Raw genomic sequence first — 20082 nt, 5'->3', positions numbered from 1 at the left:
TATCTACTGGTTATAGACTATTTTTCTAACTATCCAGAGATAGCACTGCTTTCCAGCATGACAGCTACTTGTGTGATTACACATATGAAATCTATCTTTGTGAGACATGGAATTTGCCAGGTTCTCGTTTCTGACAACGGACCAGCTTACAACTGTAAGGAGTTCCAAAACTTTGCAGAAGAATATGATTTCCAGCATGTAACCTCAAGTCCCCTGTATGCCCAATCCAATGGTAAAGCAGAGAAAGGTGTGGGCATAGTAAAGAGGCTGCTCCTGAAGGCAAAAGAGAGTGGTTCTGATCCATATCTAGCTCTACTGAGTTACAGAGCATCACCACTAGAACATGGACTGTCTCCTGCTGAGCTTCTGATGGGACGGAGGCTGCGAACCACACTTCCTTGCACTGCAAAACAGAAGAAGAATAACATCGTGAGACAGAAACAGAAGTGTCTACAAAACAGACAGAAAACAAACTATGACAAAGTCTCAAAAGGTCTAGTACCACTGTCACGGCGTGACACAGTGAGACTACAGGATTCTAAATACTGGGACAGGAGAGCCACAGTTCTGGAGGAAGTGGGTCCTAAATCCTACACCGTCAGAACAGAAGAGGGTCAAGTCCTAAGAAGGAATCGACGAAGCTTGTTGAAAACACCAGAGACACTTGGAGAACGGTCAACAGCTGATGACGAAGTTTGCACCACAGCAGCACCACCGACAGCTGGGCTGACAAACTTGCCACCACCAGCTGACCAGACGCCTTCAACACCAGTACTGAGAAGATCTACACGTCAGTCTAGACCACCTGACAGACTTCAGTATTTGTAAAGAACAGCACAGAGCTCTATCCTTTTGCATTAAAAAAATATATATATAAAAAAAAAAAATTGAGGAGGCAAAAGGAAAATAATTATAGAGCATGATGTATATATATAACGTTGATTTATGGTATGCAGGTTAAAGTAAATAGAGATAATTGTATTTGGAAATAGCAACAGTAGAAAAAAACTAAAAGATGACTGTGTTTTGAGTCAACAGAAATGTTTACATTTATTGTTGTATGCCGGTATAGCATTCATAGAAAGGAGGATGTGGTGATTTATACTAACCACTAGATGGCCCCATCTACCAGGGTACATGGACCACACCACTACACAGTCTGTATAACTATGATAATGAGACACCTGTTGCAAGTGGAAATGTACGTTACCTACCTACCTGTTGTATGCTACCTAACTACTACCAGGACCTAAATAAATGATATTCAAAGAACCCCAGTTTCTTCATTGATGGACAGAAACATTACACAGGTGAGCAGGCTTCAGGCGATCCACCGAGATCCGTTCTTCCCTCCCCCCTACTGTATGTCAACGACGAAGGTCTTATCGCCTGCCTTCACAACCCGGTAAGGACCATCGTAGGGTGGCTGTAGGGGGCCTCGATGGGCGTCGCAGCGGATAAACACGTACCCCGCTGCTTGCAGATCAGGCGGGACACTCACCCTTGGAACGCCGTGGCACGAGGTGGGGATGGGCAAGAAAGCCTTGGCCTTGTCCAGCAGAGCATCCCGCTGTTCCAGTGCTGACCAGGAGGCCGTAACACAGGGAAGAAAATCCCCTGGGACACGGAGGGGTTGGCCGTATACCAGCTCAGCTGAATATGAAAGAAGGTCCTCCTTAGGTGCAGTACGGAGCCCCAGCATCACCCAAGGAAGTCTGTCGACCCAGGTGTCGCCTCGGAGATCGGCCTTGAGAGCAGCTTTCATCGACCGGTGAAAACGTTCACACAGGCCATTGGCCTGTGGATGGTAAGCCGTAGTGCGGTGGAGGGAGACACCCAACTGCTGGGTAATGGAAGTCCATAACGCGGAAGTGAATTGGGCCCCTCGGTCAGAGGACAGATCAGAGGGAACACCGAACCGGGCGACCCAGGTACCGATGAACGCGCAAGCCACGTCAGCTGTAGTAGTCGCAGTGAGTGGGACAGCCTCCGGCCAACGGGTGGTCCTGTCCACCATCGTCAGAAGGTGAGTGTACCCCCTGGAGGGAGGAAGGGGTCCCACCAGATCCACGTTGATGTGGTCAAAACGCCTCTCAGGCACATCAAACCGCTCCAACGGGGCTTTAACATGTCGATGGACCTTCGCGCATTGGCATGCCATGCAGGTCATGACCCAACCTCCAATGTCAACCTTCATCCTGGGCCAGACGAATTTTGCTGCCATTAGGCGCTGTGATGGTTTCCTGCCCGGGTGCGAGAGGCCATGGATAGCGTCGAAAACTTGTCGTCTCCATGCCCGTGGAACAACTGGCCTTGGCTGCGCCATAGATATATCACATAGCAGCGTCGTGCCATCATCAAAGAAGGGGATGTCCGCCAACTGGAGGCCAGTAACCGCCGTCCTGCATGCCTGGATGTCTGGGTCTGAAACCTGATCCGCAGCCATACGGGCATAATCAATTCCCAGGTGGACAGCACCAATGGCGGCCCGCGAGAGGCAGTCAGCCACGGGGTTGTCCTTCCCCGCCACATGCTGGATGTCAGTGGTGAACTCAGAGATGAAAGCCAGATGGCGCTGTTGCCTGGCAGACCACAGTTCGGACACCTTCGCCATAGCAAAAATCAATGGTTTGTGGTCTACAAAAACAGTGAAAGGGTGAGCCTCTAGCAGGAAACGGAAATGTCTGACCGCCAAGTACAGGGCGAGGAGCTCACGGTCAAAGGTGCTGTACTTCTGTTCGCTGGAACGGAGTTGTCGGCTGAAGAACGCCAGGGGTTGCCAAATGCCCTCGACCAACTATTCATATACGCCTCCAACGGCATAATCCGAGGCATCAGTTGTCAATGCCACGGGAGCCTCAGGCACGGGGTGCGTCAGCATGGTTGCACTCGCAAGGGCCTCCTTGGTATCCGAGAACGCCTTTGACATGTCGTCGGACCAGGCGATGGCATGCTTGGGAGTCTTGCCCTTGAGAGCCCCATACAGGGGGTGCATTAGGTGGGCAGCCTGAGGGATGAACCGATGATAGAAATTCACCATCCCCAGGAACTCCTGCAAGGCCCTAACCGTGGTAGGGCGTGGGAGCCGCAGCACCGCTTCCACCTTTACTGGTAATGGGACCGCTCCAGCAGTAGTGATGTGGTGGCCAAGGAAGTCCATGGCAGGCAGACCAAACTGACACTTTGCTGGGTTGATGATTAATCCATGCTTTCTGAGGCGACTGAAGAGGAGTCGGAGGTGTGTTAGGTGTTCCGCCTTGGACGTGCTGGCTACCAGGATATCGTCTAGGTAGACGAACACGAAAGACAGGTTGCGCAGCATGGCGTCCATTAACCTCTGAAAGGTCTGAGCCGCATTTTTGAGGCCAAAATGCATCCTCAAAAATTCAAAGAGCCCGAATGGGGTTATAACTGCCGTCTTGGGGATGTCCTGAGGGCTAACCGGCACCTGGTGGTATCCTCTCACCAGATCCACCTTTGAAAAAACAGACGCTCCAGCCAGGTGGGCTGAAAAATCTTGTATGTGTGGAACCGGGTAACGATCAGGTGTAGTGGCGTCATTAAGGCGCCGGTAGTCGCCACACGGACGCCAGCCGCCGTTGGCCTTTGGAACGAGATGGAGAGGCGAGGCCCAAGGACTGTCGGACCGACGAACGATGCCCAGTGCCTCCATGGAGGCAAACTCATTCCTAGCGATGGTGAGCTTGTGTGGGTCGAGACGACGAGCCCTAGCATGTACTGGCGGGCCCTCCGTGGAGATGTAATGCACGACTCCATGCTTAGTGGCCGCGGATGAGAAGGTGGGTGTTGTGATGTCCGAGAACTCCAACAGGAGGCGGGAGAAATCAACAGTGGGCGCGACGGCGCTGGACAGTGTCATTGTGGCCGTGTCACTGCGCTCACATGCTAAGGAGCCAAAAGTCTCAGCATTGACGAGCCGGCGATTCCCCACGTCTACCAAGAGACTGTTGGCGCAGAGAAAGTCAGCGCCTAGGAGGGGAGTAGACACCTTGGCCAACACAAAATCCCAGCTGAAACGCTGGTCAGCAAAACACAATGCCACGGTGCGTTTGCCAAATGTAGGGATCGCACTGCCATTGGCAGCTTCAAGGGCAGGGCCCCGTCTCGCTGAGTGAAAATCCTGAGTGGACGCCGGCAACACGCTCACCTGGGCACCCGTGTCACATAAAAAACGGCGGCCGGAGAGTGAGTCGGTGACGTACAGCAAGCCTGCAGGATGGCCAACACTCACGGCTGCTAATGAGTGGCAGCCAGTGCGTTTCCCGACCCCCCGTAGTTACAAGGTGGCAAACACTTTTTAGCTTTGTTCCCAAACTTTGCGTGGTAAAAACACAACCCCGACGGCCTCACCCGGCGGGGCATAGCCGCGGCAGAGATAGAGAGTGGCTGGAACCCCTGCTCATCAACGGTGTAGGCTGATGCTGCCACACACCTCTTCCCAGCTGAGAAAAATACATCTGCTTCCCTAGCTAGCTAGCGAAAGTCAGTTTTGATGGAATTAGCCATAGGTAAACGCACATAGTCTGGCAGCTGTTGCAAGAAAAGCTCCTTAAATAGAAAACATGGCCCATGGTCACCCAGCAGAGCTAACATGTGATCCATCAGTTCAGAGGGCTTTGAGTCACCCAATCCAGGTAGAGAGAGAAGCTGGCGAGCACGGTCAGATTCAGACAGACCGAAAGCCTCCTTCAGGTGTGTTTTTATAGCCACATATTTGTCATGTGTAGGTGGGTTTTCCAGCAAACTCACCACTCTCGCCGCAGTTGAGTTCGTCAGGGCTGCTACCACATAGTAGTACTTTGTGGCGTCCGCGGTAATGTCCCTGAGAGCGAATTGGGCTTCAGCCTGTGCAAACCAAGCGTTGGCACTCCGCTCCCAAAAGTCGTGTTCCGATGCAAAAATACTATTTTAATACGCACTCTACTGTCGCACAACAACACTGCCATTCATCTTTCATTCGTCTCACTTTAACTACGTCATCCCCCGCTAAGGATCACGGGAGATGTAGTAAACACCACCTAAGGCTAGGATGCCGTGAATTATGTCCCAGTAGCCACTACAATATTATATATATTTTATTTTTTTACCTTTTAGGGGGGGGGGGGGGGGGCCTCGCGTTTAAATCTCGCACAGGGCCTCGCATTTCTCCCAGGCGGCCCTGTGTGTAGGTGTGTGTGTGTGTGTGTGTGTAGGTGTGTGTGTGTGTGTAGGTGTGTGTGTGTGTGTGTGTGTGTGTGTGTGTGTGTGTGTGTGTGTGTGTGTGTGTGTGGGTGTGTGTGTGTAGGTGTGTGCGTGTGTGTGTGTGTGTGTGTGTGTGTGTGTGTGTGAGTGTGAGTGTGTGTGTGTGTGTGTGTGTGTGTGTGTGTGTGTGTGTGTGTGTGTGTGTGCGTGCGTGTGTGTGTGTAGGTGTGTGTGTGTGTGTGTGTGTGTGCGTGTGTGTGTGTGTGTGTGTGTGTGTGTGTGTGTGTGTGTGTGTGTGTGTGTGTGTGTGTGTGTGTGTGTGTTTGTGTGTGTGTGTGTGTGTGTGAATGTTGGAACTACGACAATATGCCAACACTTCAACTAAGCTACAGTGTAAACTGTTGTGCAATTACAAGGTCATGAAAATAGGGATTTTAGTATCAGTTAACCCTTAGAGACTTTTATTTGGGGGGGGGGAGATAGCAGATCAACAGTAGATGTCACATAGAGGTGCTATACATCATCTGAAAGCTGGGAACCGGAAGATTAATTTGCAGCTTAGCAGGGATCCGGCTTAGCACTGTGTGTCAATTTCTTCAAGTCATGAATCTGTAATAAACATTGTGTTTATTATCTACAAACTGGCGGCCATTACAATTTGGAAAGTTGAGTGTTAAAGAAACACGCCAACATTATGGGAAATGAGTTTACCGTTTTCTCCAAGAAGATTTGTGGAAGAATCGTATTTTGGGGCGATTGAATGGAGAGCACTTCTGTCAGGGCCGCCTGGGAGAAATGCGAGGCCCTGTGCGAGATTTAAACGCGAGCCCCCCCCCCCCCCCCCCCCCCCCCCCCCCCCCCCCCAAAAAGGTAAAAAAAAATATATATATATAAGTTTTTTTTTTTTTATACAGTCAACATATTCGTAAATAATAGCGCTGCCCGAGGCTGGGCATGATACAGTCAACATATAGCAAGAGAGAGCGAGAGAGAGCTCCCGTTCTACAGTCAATATACAGTGTACAGAGAGAGAGACACATTGGAAAGAAATTGAAATGCTATTTGGCCCTAAACAGAGAGTACACAGTGGCAGAATACCTGAGCACTGTGACTGAAGATCATTGACTAGGTACAGACTCAGCGAGCACAGCCTAGCCATCGAGAAAGGCCGCCATAGGCAGACTGTGTGTGTTAGAAAGAGAGAGAGAGAGAGAGAGAGCATGTGTGTTAGAGAGAGAGCATGTATGAGAGAGATAAGCAAAGATGACCCCCTAAAGGATATTCAACTTTTAATGAAAGAACAAAACAGAAGGAAAAGATAACTTCACAAAGGCAACATGAATATACATAGATCCAAAAGGACAAAGATCAACACTTAAATCCAAAGAGAAGAGGGTCTATACCAGAGAAAACAAAGCAGCAAGGAGCCAATGGCCGACAGCTAAAGGCTAGCCAGGTAGGCTACTGACACCAGGCCACACACAGCTTTGGCCAACGGCCCAACGCTACCCAAGCTACACAAACGACCAAGACAATGAATTCACACACAGCACATGTCGTATCTCCAAATGTTGTGAAGTAACATATGTTTTACCTGGAAAAAAACATTGTTATTAACAAAACATTCGGGAGGGGAAGGAAGGAAGAGTGGGGTAATGTCATGACATTTTCATTAATCTTACCTGCACCAAGGAACGCAGGGCGAAAGGCCGCAACACAGGTCTCCACGTTGACGAAAGGCCTCTCGCTGTCGGGACAAAAATAAGCTATGGCCAGAGCCTTGTCATGGTGCAGGCCCGACTACATCTACGGCTAATGTCAATGGTCGTAGCACAAGCCAACAGCTAACTCAAGGCTAACTGATAGCATCAAACGAACGTTCCCAGCCGAGCGCAGCCGGCAGCTAACGTCGTAGCTAAACAGCTAACTGGCTAACAGTTAGCTCAACCAGGCTATCGCTAACCATTAGCTAACGCAGAAGCAAGCTATGCGGCTACATACAGGTGCTGACACCAGGCCACACACCGTTAGCTACTAGTAGTACTACAACAGCTAGTCGGCCAGTTTAGCTCCAGAGAGAGAGAGAGAGAGAGATGTCCACGGCGGGAATAGAGTTAATAGAATAGGTTAAAAAACGTCCAAGAGGATGGAGACAACCGCGTGGAGTTGACGAAGTTCATCTGCCAAACGACCATCCTCTTCATCTTGGCTGCATGCGTTGTCTCTAGGTTAGCTAACGCTAGTTAGCCTTTAGCTAAGCTAGCTACTAGCCGACATCATCATGGCTATATCCCGACTGCATCATGACAAGGCTCCGGCCATTTGTCCCGCCAGCGAGAGGCCTTTCGTCAACGTTCCTTGGTGACCGACCGACTGATATTGATAATGACCGACCTCTTCATCTTGGCTGGCATAACTAAGCATAATAGTCAAAAGCTGCACGCGCGAAATAGTCAAACGCAGCTGACTCACGCCGGCGTACTACACATGATGTAACTTAACCACTCCCTTCGTTGAAACCAATAGTATGTCTGCTGCAGAGCCCCAGAGCTCCAATAGTGAGTCACTGCAGACCCAGGAACAAGTCAGACACATTCTACAAACGTGTCTAATGTGAAATATATAAGCATATAAGCAAAACTAGATTTTAGGTCTGTGATGAAAAAGGGCCTCGCGGGAAGGGGGGCCTCGCAAAAAAAAAATAAAAAAAAATAAATAAAATAATATTCTTTTTTTTTTTTTTTTTTTTTTGCGAGGCCCCCCTTCCCGCGAGGCCCTGTGCGACCGCACTGCTCGCACACCCCCTGAGGCGGCCCTGACTTCTGTAGCCTACTGGAAAGTGCTCAGAACATGCAGATCTGTAGACTATGTCACCATAATCAAGCATGGGGAGTATTGTCATTTGAATCAGAGTGAGTTTAGCAGAGGAAGTGAAGGTGGAGCGCATTCTGTACAAGAAGCCACGTTTGGATTTGACCTTAGACTGTAATCTGGTGATGTGGTGAGAGAAAGACAGAGTGCTGTCTAGCCAGATCCCCAAGTATTTATACTCAGTGACCTGGTCCAGAACAGCACCCTCAAGGGTGGTGATGTCACGGCCAGTGGGGGTTGCAGCAGAGCCCCTCCTCCCAAACCACATGACCTTGGTATTGCTGGTGTTAAGCAGGAGGTTGAGGAAGGAAAAGGCCTGCTGGACCTTACGGAAGCTATCCTGGAGTGAGGTGAGTACTAAATCTGGGGAGGGACAGACGGAATAGAGAATGGTGTCATCTGCGTAAAGGTGAATAGAAGAGTTTATAACCGAGTATGCAATATAATTTATATAAATGGAGAAGAGTGTGGAGGCTAGGATCAATCCCTGGGGTACACCCTTAGTGACGGGGAGGGGTTGTGAGAGGAAGTGTTCCGATTTCACCCGTTGCACCCGGTCAGTGAGGTAGTTTGTGAACCAAGCCAGTGAATGATCAGAGACCCCAATGGTGCTCAGCCTGTCAGTGAGGATGGAATGATTTACTGTACCAAGGGCCTTATAGGTCGATAAAGATTGCTGCACAGTGATGTTTTGAGTCTAATGCTGATGTTATATCATTCAGTACTTAGCAGTGACACAGCCATAACCAGGACGAAACCCAGATTGAACACCAGAGAGGATATTGTAACTGTCCAAATATGCAGTAAGTTGTTTGCTTACAAGTTTCTCCAGTACTTTTGAGAGCTGCATGGGTTGTGCATGATTCATTATGATTCATAATTCATAAAAGAGAATCATCCACATTCCACATAAAGATTTAGATGAAAGCAGAATGTTTTACTTCATTATACTTGTGTCATAGACCTGTGGCCTGTAAGGGGGGGGGGGGGGTTGGCATAGACCTCACCTGCTGTGGAGTGAACCCCAATAACCCCCAATAGGACAGGTGTCCCATATGTGAAAAATAGTAAATGTTATATGAGAAACAAGTGATACATTGTTTAATGATCTGTAAGACACTGGAGCCTTGGGGCAACAAAGGGAGGACAATGAATGAATGATAAGTGTAAGTGAACACAGAAGGAGTATTGGAAAGGTAGAGCATGCACATCCACTCTAGTGATCAGGTACAGGACAAAACGAAAGATCAGCATGAAAAAGAATAGAATCCACACACTGATCCTTTGATCGAAATGTTGATTGCAATAGATAAAGCGGGAGCAAGTTTAACAGTGCAGATTATATTTAACATAGAGGGAGCACACATGGGAGGGAGACTCTGTGGAGATCGCCCGCGTGAATAGTCACCAGATCGCCACAGATTTCTTGTGTTTTGTGGACGCGAGCATGTGTGGATGTGTGAGGGTGTGTATTGTAAAACATTGGGTTGTCAGTAACTCTGGCTTCCTTGTAAACCTTAAATCCCTATAATTGCAACTACATGAAAGGGATTTACGTGTTCTGGCTGATTTCTGCTGATGCTCGTTCTTCCCCCCCCGTAGGCAGTGAACAAAACCCGGCTGCGTCGCTTCTTTTGGTCATTGATGATGATACCAATGGCGTTAAAGGGGAACACCACCCAAATGAATTCCAATATGTTATTTCCGTAGCTTAGGGAAATTCAATCAATATTTGTAAACATGAGCTACAGTACTCTCTCTCCCAAAGCCATAAACCAGAGAAGTAAGACTCAAGCCTGTGACGTCATCAGGTAAGTCTGGAGCTGCTCCGCTCACAATGAATGGGAGACAGATTTTATGAACCAACAGAATGTTAGTTTTAGTTGTTATGCCCAATTGAGTTTTATTCTATTGTAGTGTTCTTAGTTGTGAAAAAGGAGATAACAACCCGTATAACATTCCCCTGGGTGCTCTCGGTGTCACCATGTTTCACAATTCGTTGTCAATGGAACAGCTTCAGACTTTATACTTGATCACGTCACAAATTCTAGCTGTAGCACTCTAGTTTTTGGATTTGGAAAACAGTTGATCATGCTCACTAAAATAGGAATTGTGCCATGTTCCAGTATAGATGACTGGTCCTGTTGTATTGTTCCATGTACAAATCCCACTCTTTTAAAAAAATGTATGTGAATAGGTGCTGCTCAAAAGAGTTGATTTGGCCCTATTTGCAAGTGCGAACGCCATTCAGTAGATGTCCTGTGACATATACAACATCATAGCAGATATCCTGTGACGTGTAAAAACATCATAGGAGATGTCCTGTGACATGTACAACATCAGAGAGCAGATGTCCTGTGACATCTGCTCTATTTCCCAAAAGAAAGCATCATGGTATTTCCATAAAGGCATCATGGTATTTCCCAAAAGAAAGTATTATGGTATTTCCATAAAGGCATCATGGTATTTCCATGAAGGCATCATGGTATTTCCATAAAGGCATCATGGTATTTCCATAAAGACATCATGGTATTTCCAAAAAGTATTATGGTATTTCCATTATTTTTCAGTCACTACCACCATGATATTAGTGACCAAAAATTATGGAAATACCATTATATTATCATCAGCCTTATGGTTTAAATTAGATTATAACATGGTAGTACAAAATTGGTACCACTGATGATGATTGAGTTACCATCAAACTTCCATGATTCTTGGCCTGATCACTCAGCTGGTCTGATTGCTGTAGGCCCTTATCCGATATGTTGTACATATGGCAAATACGGTGATTCTCACATCGGTTCTGATTCTGGGGACCCTATACATGCCTATGGAGCCCTTGTTTTCACAACGTATACTTATTTCATCAGAGCATATATTTAGCATTTTTAGATTATATATATTAGATTAGATATTACATTATTAGATTATATATATATATATATATATATATATATATATATATATATATATATATATATATATATATATATATATATATATATATATATATATATTGTAACTATATTTATTGTAGGGCAAATATAACTGAGAGGGCATCATCTTGCACCTTGACCTTGCATGCCTACTTGCCCAGCGCATGTCCGCAATAGTTAATTATATTGTTATATTATTTACACTGCCTATTTTTATTCTATTTTTGTTTTTACTTCTCCACTGTACTATAACGGCCTATGCCATTATTGCTCAAATGGCATTAACCTCACCACAGAGCATTCTTCAAAAAATGTGCAAAGTCATAGGCTATAGTCCTCAGTTAAATAATTCCTCAGTGGCACATCATTGCCACATTTTTTGATAATGAGGTTGATCAGTGTGTCAAATAGAACTAAGTGTGCTAATGGTCTTAAGCCTTACCTGACTAGAGCTACAGTAAGCAATAGCAGTAAATTGTCATAATCTAACTCCACTACTGCTTTGAAGCAATGTTATTATATATAACTAAAACTAAAAACTAAAACTAGGAAAAACATGTTATGTTAGCTGAAACAAGCTGAAATAACTATAAATCATTATAATAATTATATATATATATAATTGTTATTATAATTGCATTATATATATTTTTTTAATAATTATATTTATATAAAACATGTAATAAAAAAATAACGAAAACGAACTGTAACTATATTGTGTACGTACAAAACTAATAATAAATAAATAAAAACATACAACAACGGTCTACAGTCAGTAAGTCAATTGCCTTCACAAAGTGACGTGTTGAAGTATGTATACTTTTTCAATCTTGCCCCTGTCAAACAATAATTTGTAAAGGCTAAAACTAAGACTGAAACCAAAACAATAAAAACGAACCTGGAACTAGCAAACCCACTCTGGAATCGAATTGAAACTAAACTGAATTAAAAACTAAAATGCAAAACGAAATGAAAATAAAAACGAATGAAAAATACAAAACTATAGTAACCAATTCTGAAGACATGATATGCGATGCAAAGAGAACTTGGAACAGTACCATATTCCCTCTGATTAATACACCCAATAGAAATATGCCTTGTCAGCCATCAGATATTATTTTAAGTGTAGGTGGGTCAAATGATTGAAACATCAACCAGCTCCCACGAGCACCACGCCTATGACGAGGGCACAGCTGTCACTCAGGGTTGTAATTTCACTTATTGTAATTTATTTTCTCTCAGCCGCTCCCATTTCCAGGTGTATAAATCCTTCCACTTTGACTCTGGTTTTGCACCACCAAACTCATAGTACCACTCGCGGGTTTGATACTGTAGGTGTAGGTCAACATCCAACCGTCTGTTCTACTCATCAACACCTTAGTTGTTGTCGCCATGAGTTCCTCTTTATCGCAGCGCAGCTACGGTATCTCCTCAGTATCCGGAGGACAGTACGGCGGCGGTCGCCGAGCACAAAGTGTCTATGGCGGGGCGGGGGGACGTGGCGTCCAGATGTCGTATGCCTCCAGCAGCTTTGGCCTGTCCGGTGGTGGTGGTGGTGGCGGTGGGTTCGGAGGAGGCTCCAGCAGCGGCTTTGGCCTGTCCGGTGGTAGTGGGTTCGGAGGTGGTGGGTTCGGAGGCGGCGGCTTTGCCATGTCCGGAGGGGGAGGCAGTGGTGTCGGACTCGGAGTCAATGAGAAAGCCACCATGCAGAACCTCAATGACCGTTTATCCAACTACCTGGAGAAGGTGCGCTCTCTGGAGACGATTAATGCCCAACTCGAGCGTCAAATCCGCGAGTGGTATGATAAGCAATCAACGGGGCTCGTTACCAGGGACTACAGCAAGTTTCTGGCAATTATCGCCGAGATCCGCGGAAAGGTGAGCAAACAAATAGTCATTGAAATGCTGCTGACATATAGCGAGAGTGTGTGCAGAATAGATGGACATCCTCATGACGTTGTTGCTGGAGATGTTGGTGAGAGAACATATTATCTGTTATTTTTTCAGATCAATGCTGCCACACTGGGCAATGCGAGGATCCTTCTGCAGATCGACAACGCCAAGCTGGCCACAGAGGACTTCAGACTCAAGTAAGATGAACGCCAAATTATGTCGGTTTAGAAATGCAGTTAGAAAAAACTTATTGGATTACCTTAATGTAATAACATTATTATTATTTTATTATATTTGATATTTTATTATAAACTCAGAACTACACTATTATCTCAGGGGTTGTGGGGGAAACACACAGCGGTCAACTGAGTGATAAAACTGGGGGAACTGGTTTTTCCTCCTTATTATTTATTGTTCGTATCAACAGAGATTCAGCAGATAGAGTAACATGAACTTTCGTCTTAATTTCCCCACATGACAGATATGAGAATGAGATGTCAATGCGCATGTCTGTCGAAGCAGACCTTGCAGGTCTTCGGAAGGTTCTGGATGAACTGACCATGGCCCGGACTGACCTGGAGATGCAGATTGAGGGCCTGAAGGAGGAGCTGGTCTACCTGAAGAGGAACCATGAAGAGGTGGGTGTCCCTTAGTGATGGGTTATTAAAATAATGTGTCAAAATGGCATCACACTGTTGCTGTTTTCTTCTGTGAGCCCAAAGGACATTTCTCCCATTCTGGAAGCTTCTTAAAGGTAGAATCTGTAATGTCGTCAAACAAAGAATTATAGTGTGGATCTTTCCAGACCTCTCTTGGCAGGGCCTGCCCTGGGGTGTGGCCAGCAATAGCAACCCAGCCCCTATCCCTATAACCCACACATCAGACCAAAACCTGATGAATTGAAAATGGGGGACCCTGATGTAAACAAGACGAAAGTCTTTCTCTGGTCTGCATCCCCTTAACAATTGTGTGTATTTAGCTGTACTGTATTGTACCCATTCTGCAATCTGTTAATAAAGTTATCAATCAATCAATCAAACAAAGAATGTAAGCAAAGAGCCATTTGATGGCATTACAGATTCTACCTTTAAAGTATTTTTGGTTATCTGTTTTCTCCTTTGAAAAACACATTGTGAAGGGATTTCTTTTTTAACATTTACATTTTTATGAAGCAGGACTCATGCTCCCTGCATGGCTAGATGTATCACTGGTGTGGTTTCTATCAGTTTAACCTCTTAAGCCCTATAGCCATATTTTCAGAAAATTCGCCTAAAAGTACATACCTACCCAAGTAAATGGAATATTGCTCCACTTCTACAAGGCCCATTTGCATGTTTTTGGTATCTAGGGAAATATTGTGTCTGTTACTATGCTTGAGTAAATTGTAATGAACCAAAGGAGAATATAACCATCTTTGACGGTCAATAACACCATGCTCACATTGACCAAAAGTGAGAAATTGCCACTGAGCTCATTTAGCACCTTCCACCTCCTAGACGTTCACAGAAAGGTAAATAAACAATATACGTTGTATTTCATGCCAATAACGTTGAGGTTTGTTCGACCCGTGAGATATAAACACGATTTTCACGTCAATATCTGTAAAAGAAAAATGGTCGGACTACGTTTATATGCGGCTGGTGTGAGCTGGGTAGTGTAGTTTTATGACATTTAGACGTCCATTGAAAGCCCTGGGTCTCCTCTTTCTTAGGACTACAACGATTTCATGACGGCTTCCTGTCGCTAATAACACTTAAATCATTGGTAAACAAACGTAGTGCTGAAAATATACACTTTGACTGCTGTTTCGATAGGGTTAGGGTCTTTACTCTTGGCTACATTTGAAAACGTAATACGAACTGTATTGATCTATTTGTGACGTGAAATAAATTGGAGGAGTTGAGACAAACATGATAATTGTATGCAAAGATCAATTATCTTTTGCTGAGACATTCATTATGCATATAAGAGCATCGAGCAGAACTTGTTTTCACCCTCTGCTATCCCTTGAGGTTATGTACCTTGAAAGTTGTCAGCAGTGGCACTATACTGTGGCACTATACAATAACATTACACTGGAGATCATGGCTGAAAAGCCATCAACAATCATCCGCAGTAATCTATTTACTCACGGCACTGCTGTACAGGATGTCCTGATCTCATTATTATACAGGAACCATATGTTGAACCATCAGATAATACCTCATTATGAAAGACATCTGACATAGACGCATACATCTGAAAGCATATGACTGTACCTCAGATTGACCTTTAACCTAACCTGAACTTTGACTCTCTCTCTCTCTCTCTCTCTCTCTCTCTCTCTCTCTCTCTCTCTCTCTCTCTCTCCCTCCTCCAGGAGCTTGCTGCGATTCGCGCCAACATGGGCACCAACTCTGTGAATGTGGAGGTGGATGCTAAGCCCCAGGCGGACCTGACTGCCAGCATTGATGAGATCCGATCTCAGTACGAGGCCATCACCGACAAGAACCGCCGCGACATGGACGTCTGGTACCAGGCCAAGGTTAGGAGGATGAGAACCACCTGTCTGATCTGAAGCAATGTGAACTTATTATCGGATAGAAATGTTGTGAATTCAGGCAATTACTCATTTGAACACGGCTATTCATTGAATATCGGAGAAGCCCTGATGTTTTCTTCGCATGACCTTAATGTGACCTCTCCAGTTTGATGAGATGAACAAGCACGTGGCCAGCAGCACCGAGACCCTTCAGACCTCACACAGTGAGATCACAGAGCTGAAGAGGACCGTGCAGGCCATGCAGATTGAGCTGCAGTCTCAACTCAGCCTGGTAAATATATATACAGATACACATGCATGCACATGTACAGTATATCACCAGCTGCCACGCGACAATACTTTTTGTGCACAACACTTTAAATGATCTTCCTTTGACAAAGACCAAATGGGATGAACTTTTACCGGCGCTCTACAACATGCTACATACCATGACATAATAGAATACATTCCGAGCTGTCTGTCTCCTCTCTGACCTTACACCCACTGTCTGTCTCGTGTTTGACATACTGCACGTCAGGTTGGTGGGTTACACGGAAGGTGTGATTTACCTTGTACAAACATTCACTCTGGAATTATGGCATTTACATGGTTCTGTCCTCTCTAAACAAACACCACCAGTAAAATACCGTAGTAATACATTTAGTTGAAGGCACCATGTGTTGTAGTCGAGTCACTAAATCTCGAGTCCGAGTCGAGTCTCGAGTCCCCAGTGTTCGAGTCCAAGTCCAAGTCACCAAAGAAGAGCCCGAGTCGAGTCCCCATTACTCTAGTCCGAGTCCAAGTCATCAAGGTTGAGTCCAATCCACTCTGGCAGTCAAAGAGCTGACATACAAATAAAAGAATGTCTACATTAAACATAAATGACACAGCGGTCACCATTTCAAAGGGAGTTTATTTACTTTGTGACACAATAGCCAAACAAATGCACTCGCCATCAATATCTAATGCCAAACGATTAGGGCCTATTACAAAAAATATATATAATATCTGTATTTACCAATTAACAAGTCCGAATCCGAGTCTGTATCTTCCGAGTCCGAATGCAGTCAGTGCTCGAGTCCAAGTCCAAGTCTGAGTCATCAGTGCTCAAGTCCAAGTCGAGTCACGAGTCCTGAAAATCAGTCCAGGACTCGAGTCCTACAACACTAGGCACCATCACAAACTATCCCACTGGTCATGTCTTACACTAAAGGTTCAGCGCCCCGAAGGCGATAGTTTAGTCGCCAATGCTAAAAGCAGTTTAGTCAGTCTTCTGTCAGGCTTACCCTCCTCCTCTGTCTACCCCCCCCCCCCCCCCCCCCCCCTATGCAGAAAGCAGCCCTGGAGGGAACCCTGTATGAGACGGACTGTCGCTACAGCCTCCAGCTGAGCCAGATGCAAGCCATTGTCAACAGCCTGGAGTGCGAGCTCGGCCAGATGAAGATGGACATCGAGAGGCAGGCCAACGAGTACAAGATGCTGCTGGACATCAAGACCCGACTGGAGATGGAGATCGCAGAGTACAGGAGGCTGATGGACGGGGAGAGCGGCGGGAGGTAAGTAGACTGGGGGGACAGCGCTACTGATCTCATTCACAAAGTCCAGAGGCTTACTAGACCCTAGATTTATGGTCACTGGGTCACCAAATCAACAGGTTTCTTCCTGTAGGAGGAATGAATATATAACATAATTATATATATGAATATTCACAGCAGATTCTGTTCCCTTAAGACTAATGGGTGAGGCGATACACTCAATTGAAAATGGAAAGTTTGGCCTGATGGTGGCGCTAGACGACGCGTCATGGGGGTTAACAAAGTCAATAGGCTTCTCTCTTTTGGGGTCATGAATGTGCACACAGACGGGCAAAAATGTAACCTCCTTGTCAGAGTTAGAGATGTCTGAGCAGTAGCGGTGATCTAGGAACACGTCACTACAGAAAACACACTCACTGTGTTGTTGTACAATCATACTGTTATACTGAACCCTGTGAGGCTGTTGGACGGGGAGAGCGGCGGGAGGTAAGTGGACGGGGGACAGAGCTACTGATCTCATTCACAAAGTCCAGAGGCTTACTTAGACCCTAGATTTAGTGTATGGCGGTTTTATTGTTGTTGCTGTTGTTGTTGTTGTTGTTGTTGTTGTAATCAGCAGTATTGCTGATTTATACTGGAGCTGTTAGGGTGGATGGTACAGTATTTAGATCAACTCTGTGTTTTGTTCTCCAGGAAACACAGTGTGCAAGAGATCAGGGTCGTGAAAGAAGTCGTGAAAGAAATCAGAAGTAAGTTCATTTTACCACTGGATAGCTTTTGGAAGATCTGTGTGTGAACGTATTTACTGTATCTATGCTATCTCAATTCAGACATTTATTATGATAGATTTTAATAAATGAATTGGAAGACTTAAAGGGGAACTATTTTACTATTCCTAGCACTATTTGGGCAACTTTACACAATTCCTGTGAGTCTATTGAAGACATCTGTATGGTTTTTTTCAAAAAAATGCATTGGTTTATATTTCTAATCAAGTACTCAAAACCATCATTTTTCAGCCTCTGGATTTCAGGCTGTTATGGCCTGGCTCCGCCCATAAGCACTTTGAGTGACAGTCAGTCCACACAGTCTGAGAGAGAGAGAGAGAGAGAGAGAGAGAGAGAGAGAGAGAGAGAGAGTGTGTTGGAGTGTGTGTGTGTGTGTGTGTGTATGTGAGTGAGAGAGAGATGGGACACAGGAATGGGTTAAAACCACAGTATGAGACATTCTTCTAAAAATGCCATTCCCACCGAGCCACAGAGGCAGCCAGCGATTGCTCAAAACTTCCACATTAAAAAGAAGAGGGGACAAAAAGAGAGGAAGAAAAAAAGGAGAGAGCGAGAGAGCGAGAGAGATAGAGAGAGAGAGAGAGAGAGAGAGAGAGAAAAAGAACTGTGTAAACACTCTGCGTGTCTCCCGGGAGAGGGAGCCTGGGCTGTGGCGCAGCGCGGTGGTGGACTATGAGGCGCCGTTTGGGACAAAAGCCTGGCTAATACAGGACACAGCCTATCCAGTTATCCTGCGCGACCCAGTTGGTCCGCGAGAGAGGGCCAGTTTGTGCGCCGATTGGGACAAAAGCCTGTCGAATACAGACACCGAGGTCCAGTTGGTCCGCGCGCGCCGACATGTTTTGTCGAATACAGACACCGAGGTCCAGTTGGTCCACCACCGTGGGTCTATCTCTCTCTCGCTCGGCTGGCAGCTAGAGGGGGGCGGGCGTTATTATGCAAATGAGGACCATCTGACGTCCCGAATACGCTAATTTTCAGATGACTCACTTGAGGGAGAGACATTATTGTGAGATGAGAATTGGAAGAATGCGCCAAATCGAGAATTAGAGACATAGATCCTATTACTATAAGTCCACATAGCTAGAAAATGACCCTAAACACTGGAAAAGGTCATTTATAAGATAGTTCCCCTTTAAAGGAACATTTTGGAAAATACACTTATTTGCCATCTTCCCCAAAGTCAGACAAGATGGTTGATATTGGTTTCATCTGTGTGTGTCCAGTAGCCCCAGAGAGTATAAATTGATATCAATATTCTCATCTGACTCTGGGCAAGGTGGCACATAAGTGTATTTCCCAGATAATGCTGGAGTGTTCCTTTAAATGTAAAATGCTGTTCAAATAAACAAAACAATTTTAAAAGTGTGGTGTTTTGATTGATATGTTTAACTCCACAGAGCCCAAGGTGACCAAGAGAGTGAGAACGGTGGTGGAGGAGATTATTGATGGAAAGGTTGTTTCTAGCGTGGTGGAAGAGGACCTCATCGAATGAGCCTGGAACCCAGACCTTGATCCATCTGTCCCTGCACCTTCTCACTCAGTTCCCATAACATCTCTAACGCTGAAACACTGACCGGGTGCCATCTACTCCTGCGTTATCCACATGTGGATAACATTATGGATATCATGTTATCTAAGTTTGGCCTTTTGGTGAACTTCTCAAATGTTTGTGCCATCCTGGCCCATTTTGACCATGTTTCAATATAACAATCTCAAATGACAGTATCATTAAAAACAATTAAACAATGAAAGTGTTGTGTGTATTGAATATCCTTTCTCACGCCTGAAATATGTCTATTTATTCACTATTTTAGACCAGAAATTTATAGCCCAAATTATTTTGTATTTCATCTATCTTGTCCAAGTTATTCATAGTATTCCATTGCATCATCATCAGCACCACAGACATCTTGGTAGGCAAACGGCAGATGATTTTAATCGAATTGATTAATTATCATTAAATGACAGCCGTGGCCAATGAGCAGTGTGTATAGCGTCGTACTGGTGCTGTATAGGACATCACCTACAAGGCGTCACCATGAGGATGCTATGAGTAACATGCAGTACAGCATCGCTAGCTCTACAACCTGCCACTTGCAGTGTACCTTGTAAGTTGCTTTGGATAAAAGTGTCCGCTAAATGACTGAATGTGAATATATTTTCACACTAGATGGCAGTTAGTATGAAACCTGACCCAGAAAGGGGAGAACTGTAGCCATCTCACTGACAGAACAGTAAACTCTGGCCCAGCTCTCTTTTACTCAATATTCAAGTAACTGTTTGGGTATTCATATTATAGTATTAATACACATTCATTAATCGAGGCTTTG

General features: G+C 45.3%; 1 protein-coding gene across 1 annotated transcript; it reads left to right on the top strand.

Annotated features, from left to right (window-relative positions):
• The first annotated feature begins 12240 nt into the window (after nucleotides 1-12240).
• krt97 (keratin 97) lies at nucleotides 12241-19493 on the top strand. Its single transcript, XM_084317863.1, has 8 exons — nucleotides 12241-12890; nucleotides 13020-13102; nucleotides 13387-13543; nucleotides 15265-15429; nucleotides 15593-15718; nucleotides 16759-16982; nucleotides 17655-17710; nucleotides 19150-19493. Exons 1-8 carry the CDS (start codon nucleotides 12405-12407, stop codon nucleotides 19242-19244), a joined length of 1392 nt encoding a protein of 463 aa, XP_084173989.1. The 5' UTR covers nucleotides 12241-12404; the 3' UTR covers nucleotides 19245-19493.
• Nucleotides 19494-20082: the final 589 nt, after the last annotated feature.

Source organism: Notolepis coatsorum (genome assembly GCF_963971535.1).
Source record: "Notolepis coatsorum genome assembly, chromosome: 7".
NCBI lineage: Eukaryota > Metazoa > Chordata > Actinopteri > Aulopiformes > Paralepididae > Notolepis > Notolepis coatsorum.
The sequence above is the reverse complement of the archived record's forward strand: the minus strand, read 5'-3'. Positions and strand labels throughout refer to the sequence as shown.

Bases quoted from the DNA above. Each gene is read 5' to 3' on its own strand.
- krt97 (XM_084317863.1), top strand. From the start codon at position 12,405: ATGAGTTCCTCTTTATCGCAGCGCAGCTACGGTATCTCCTCAGTATCC. The intron at 12,891-13,019 runs GTGAGCAAACAA...TTATTTTTTCAG, and splicing joins TCGCCGAGATCCGCGGAAAG to ATCAATGCTGCCACACTGGG. The intron at 13,103-13,386 runs GTAAGATGAACG...CCCACATGACAG, and splicing joins ACAGAGGACTTCAGACTCAA to ATATGAGAATGAGATGTCAA.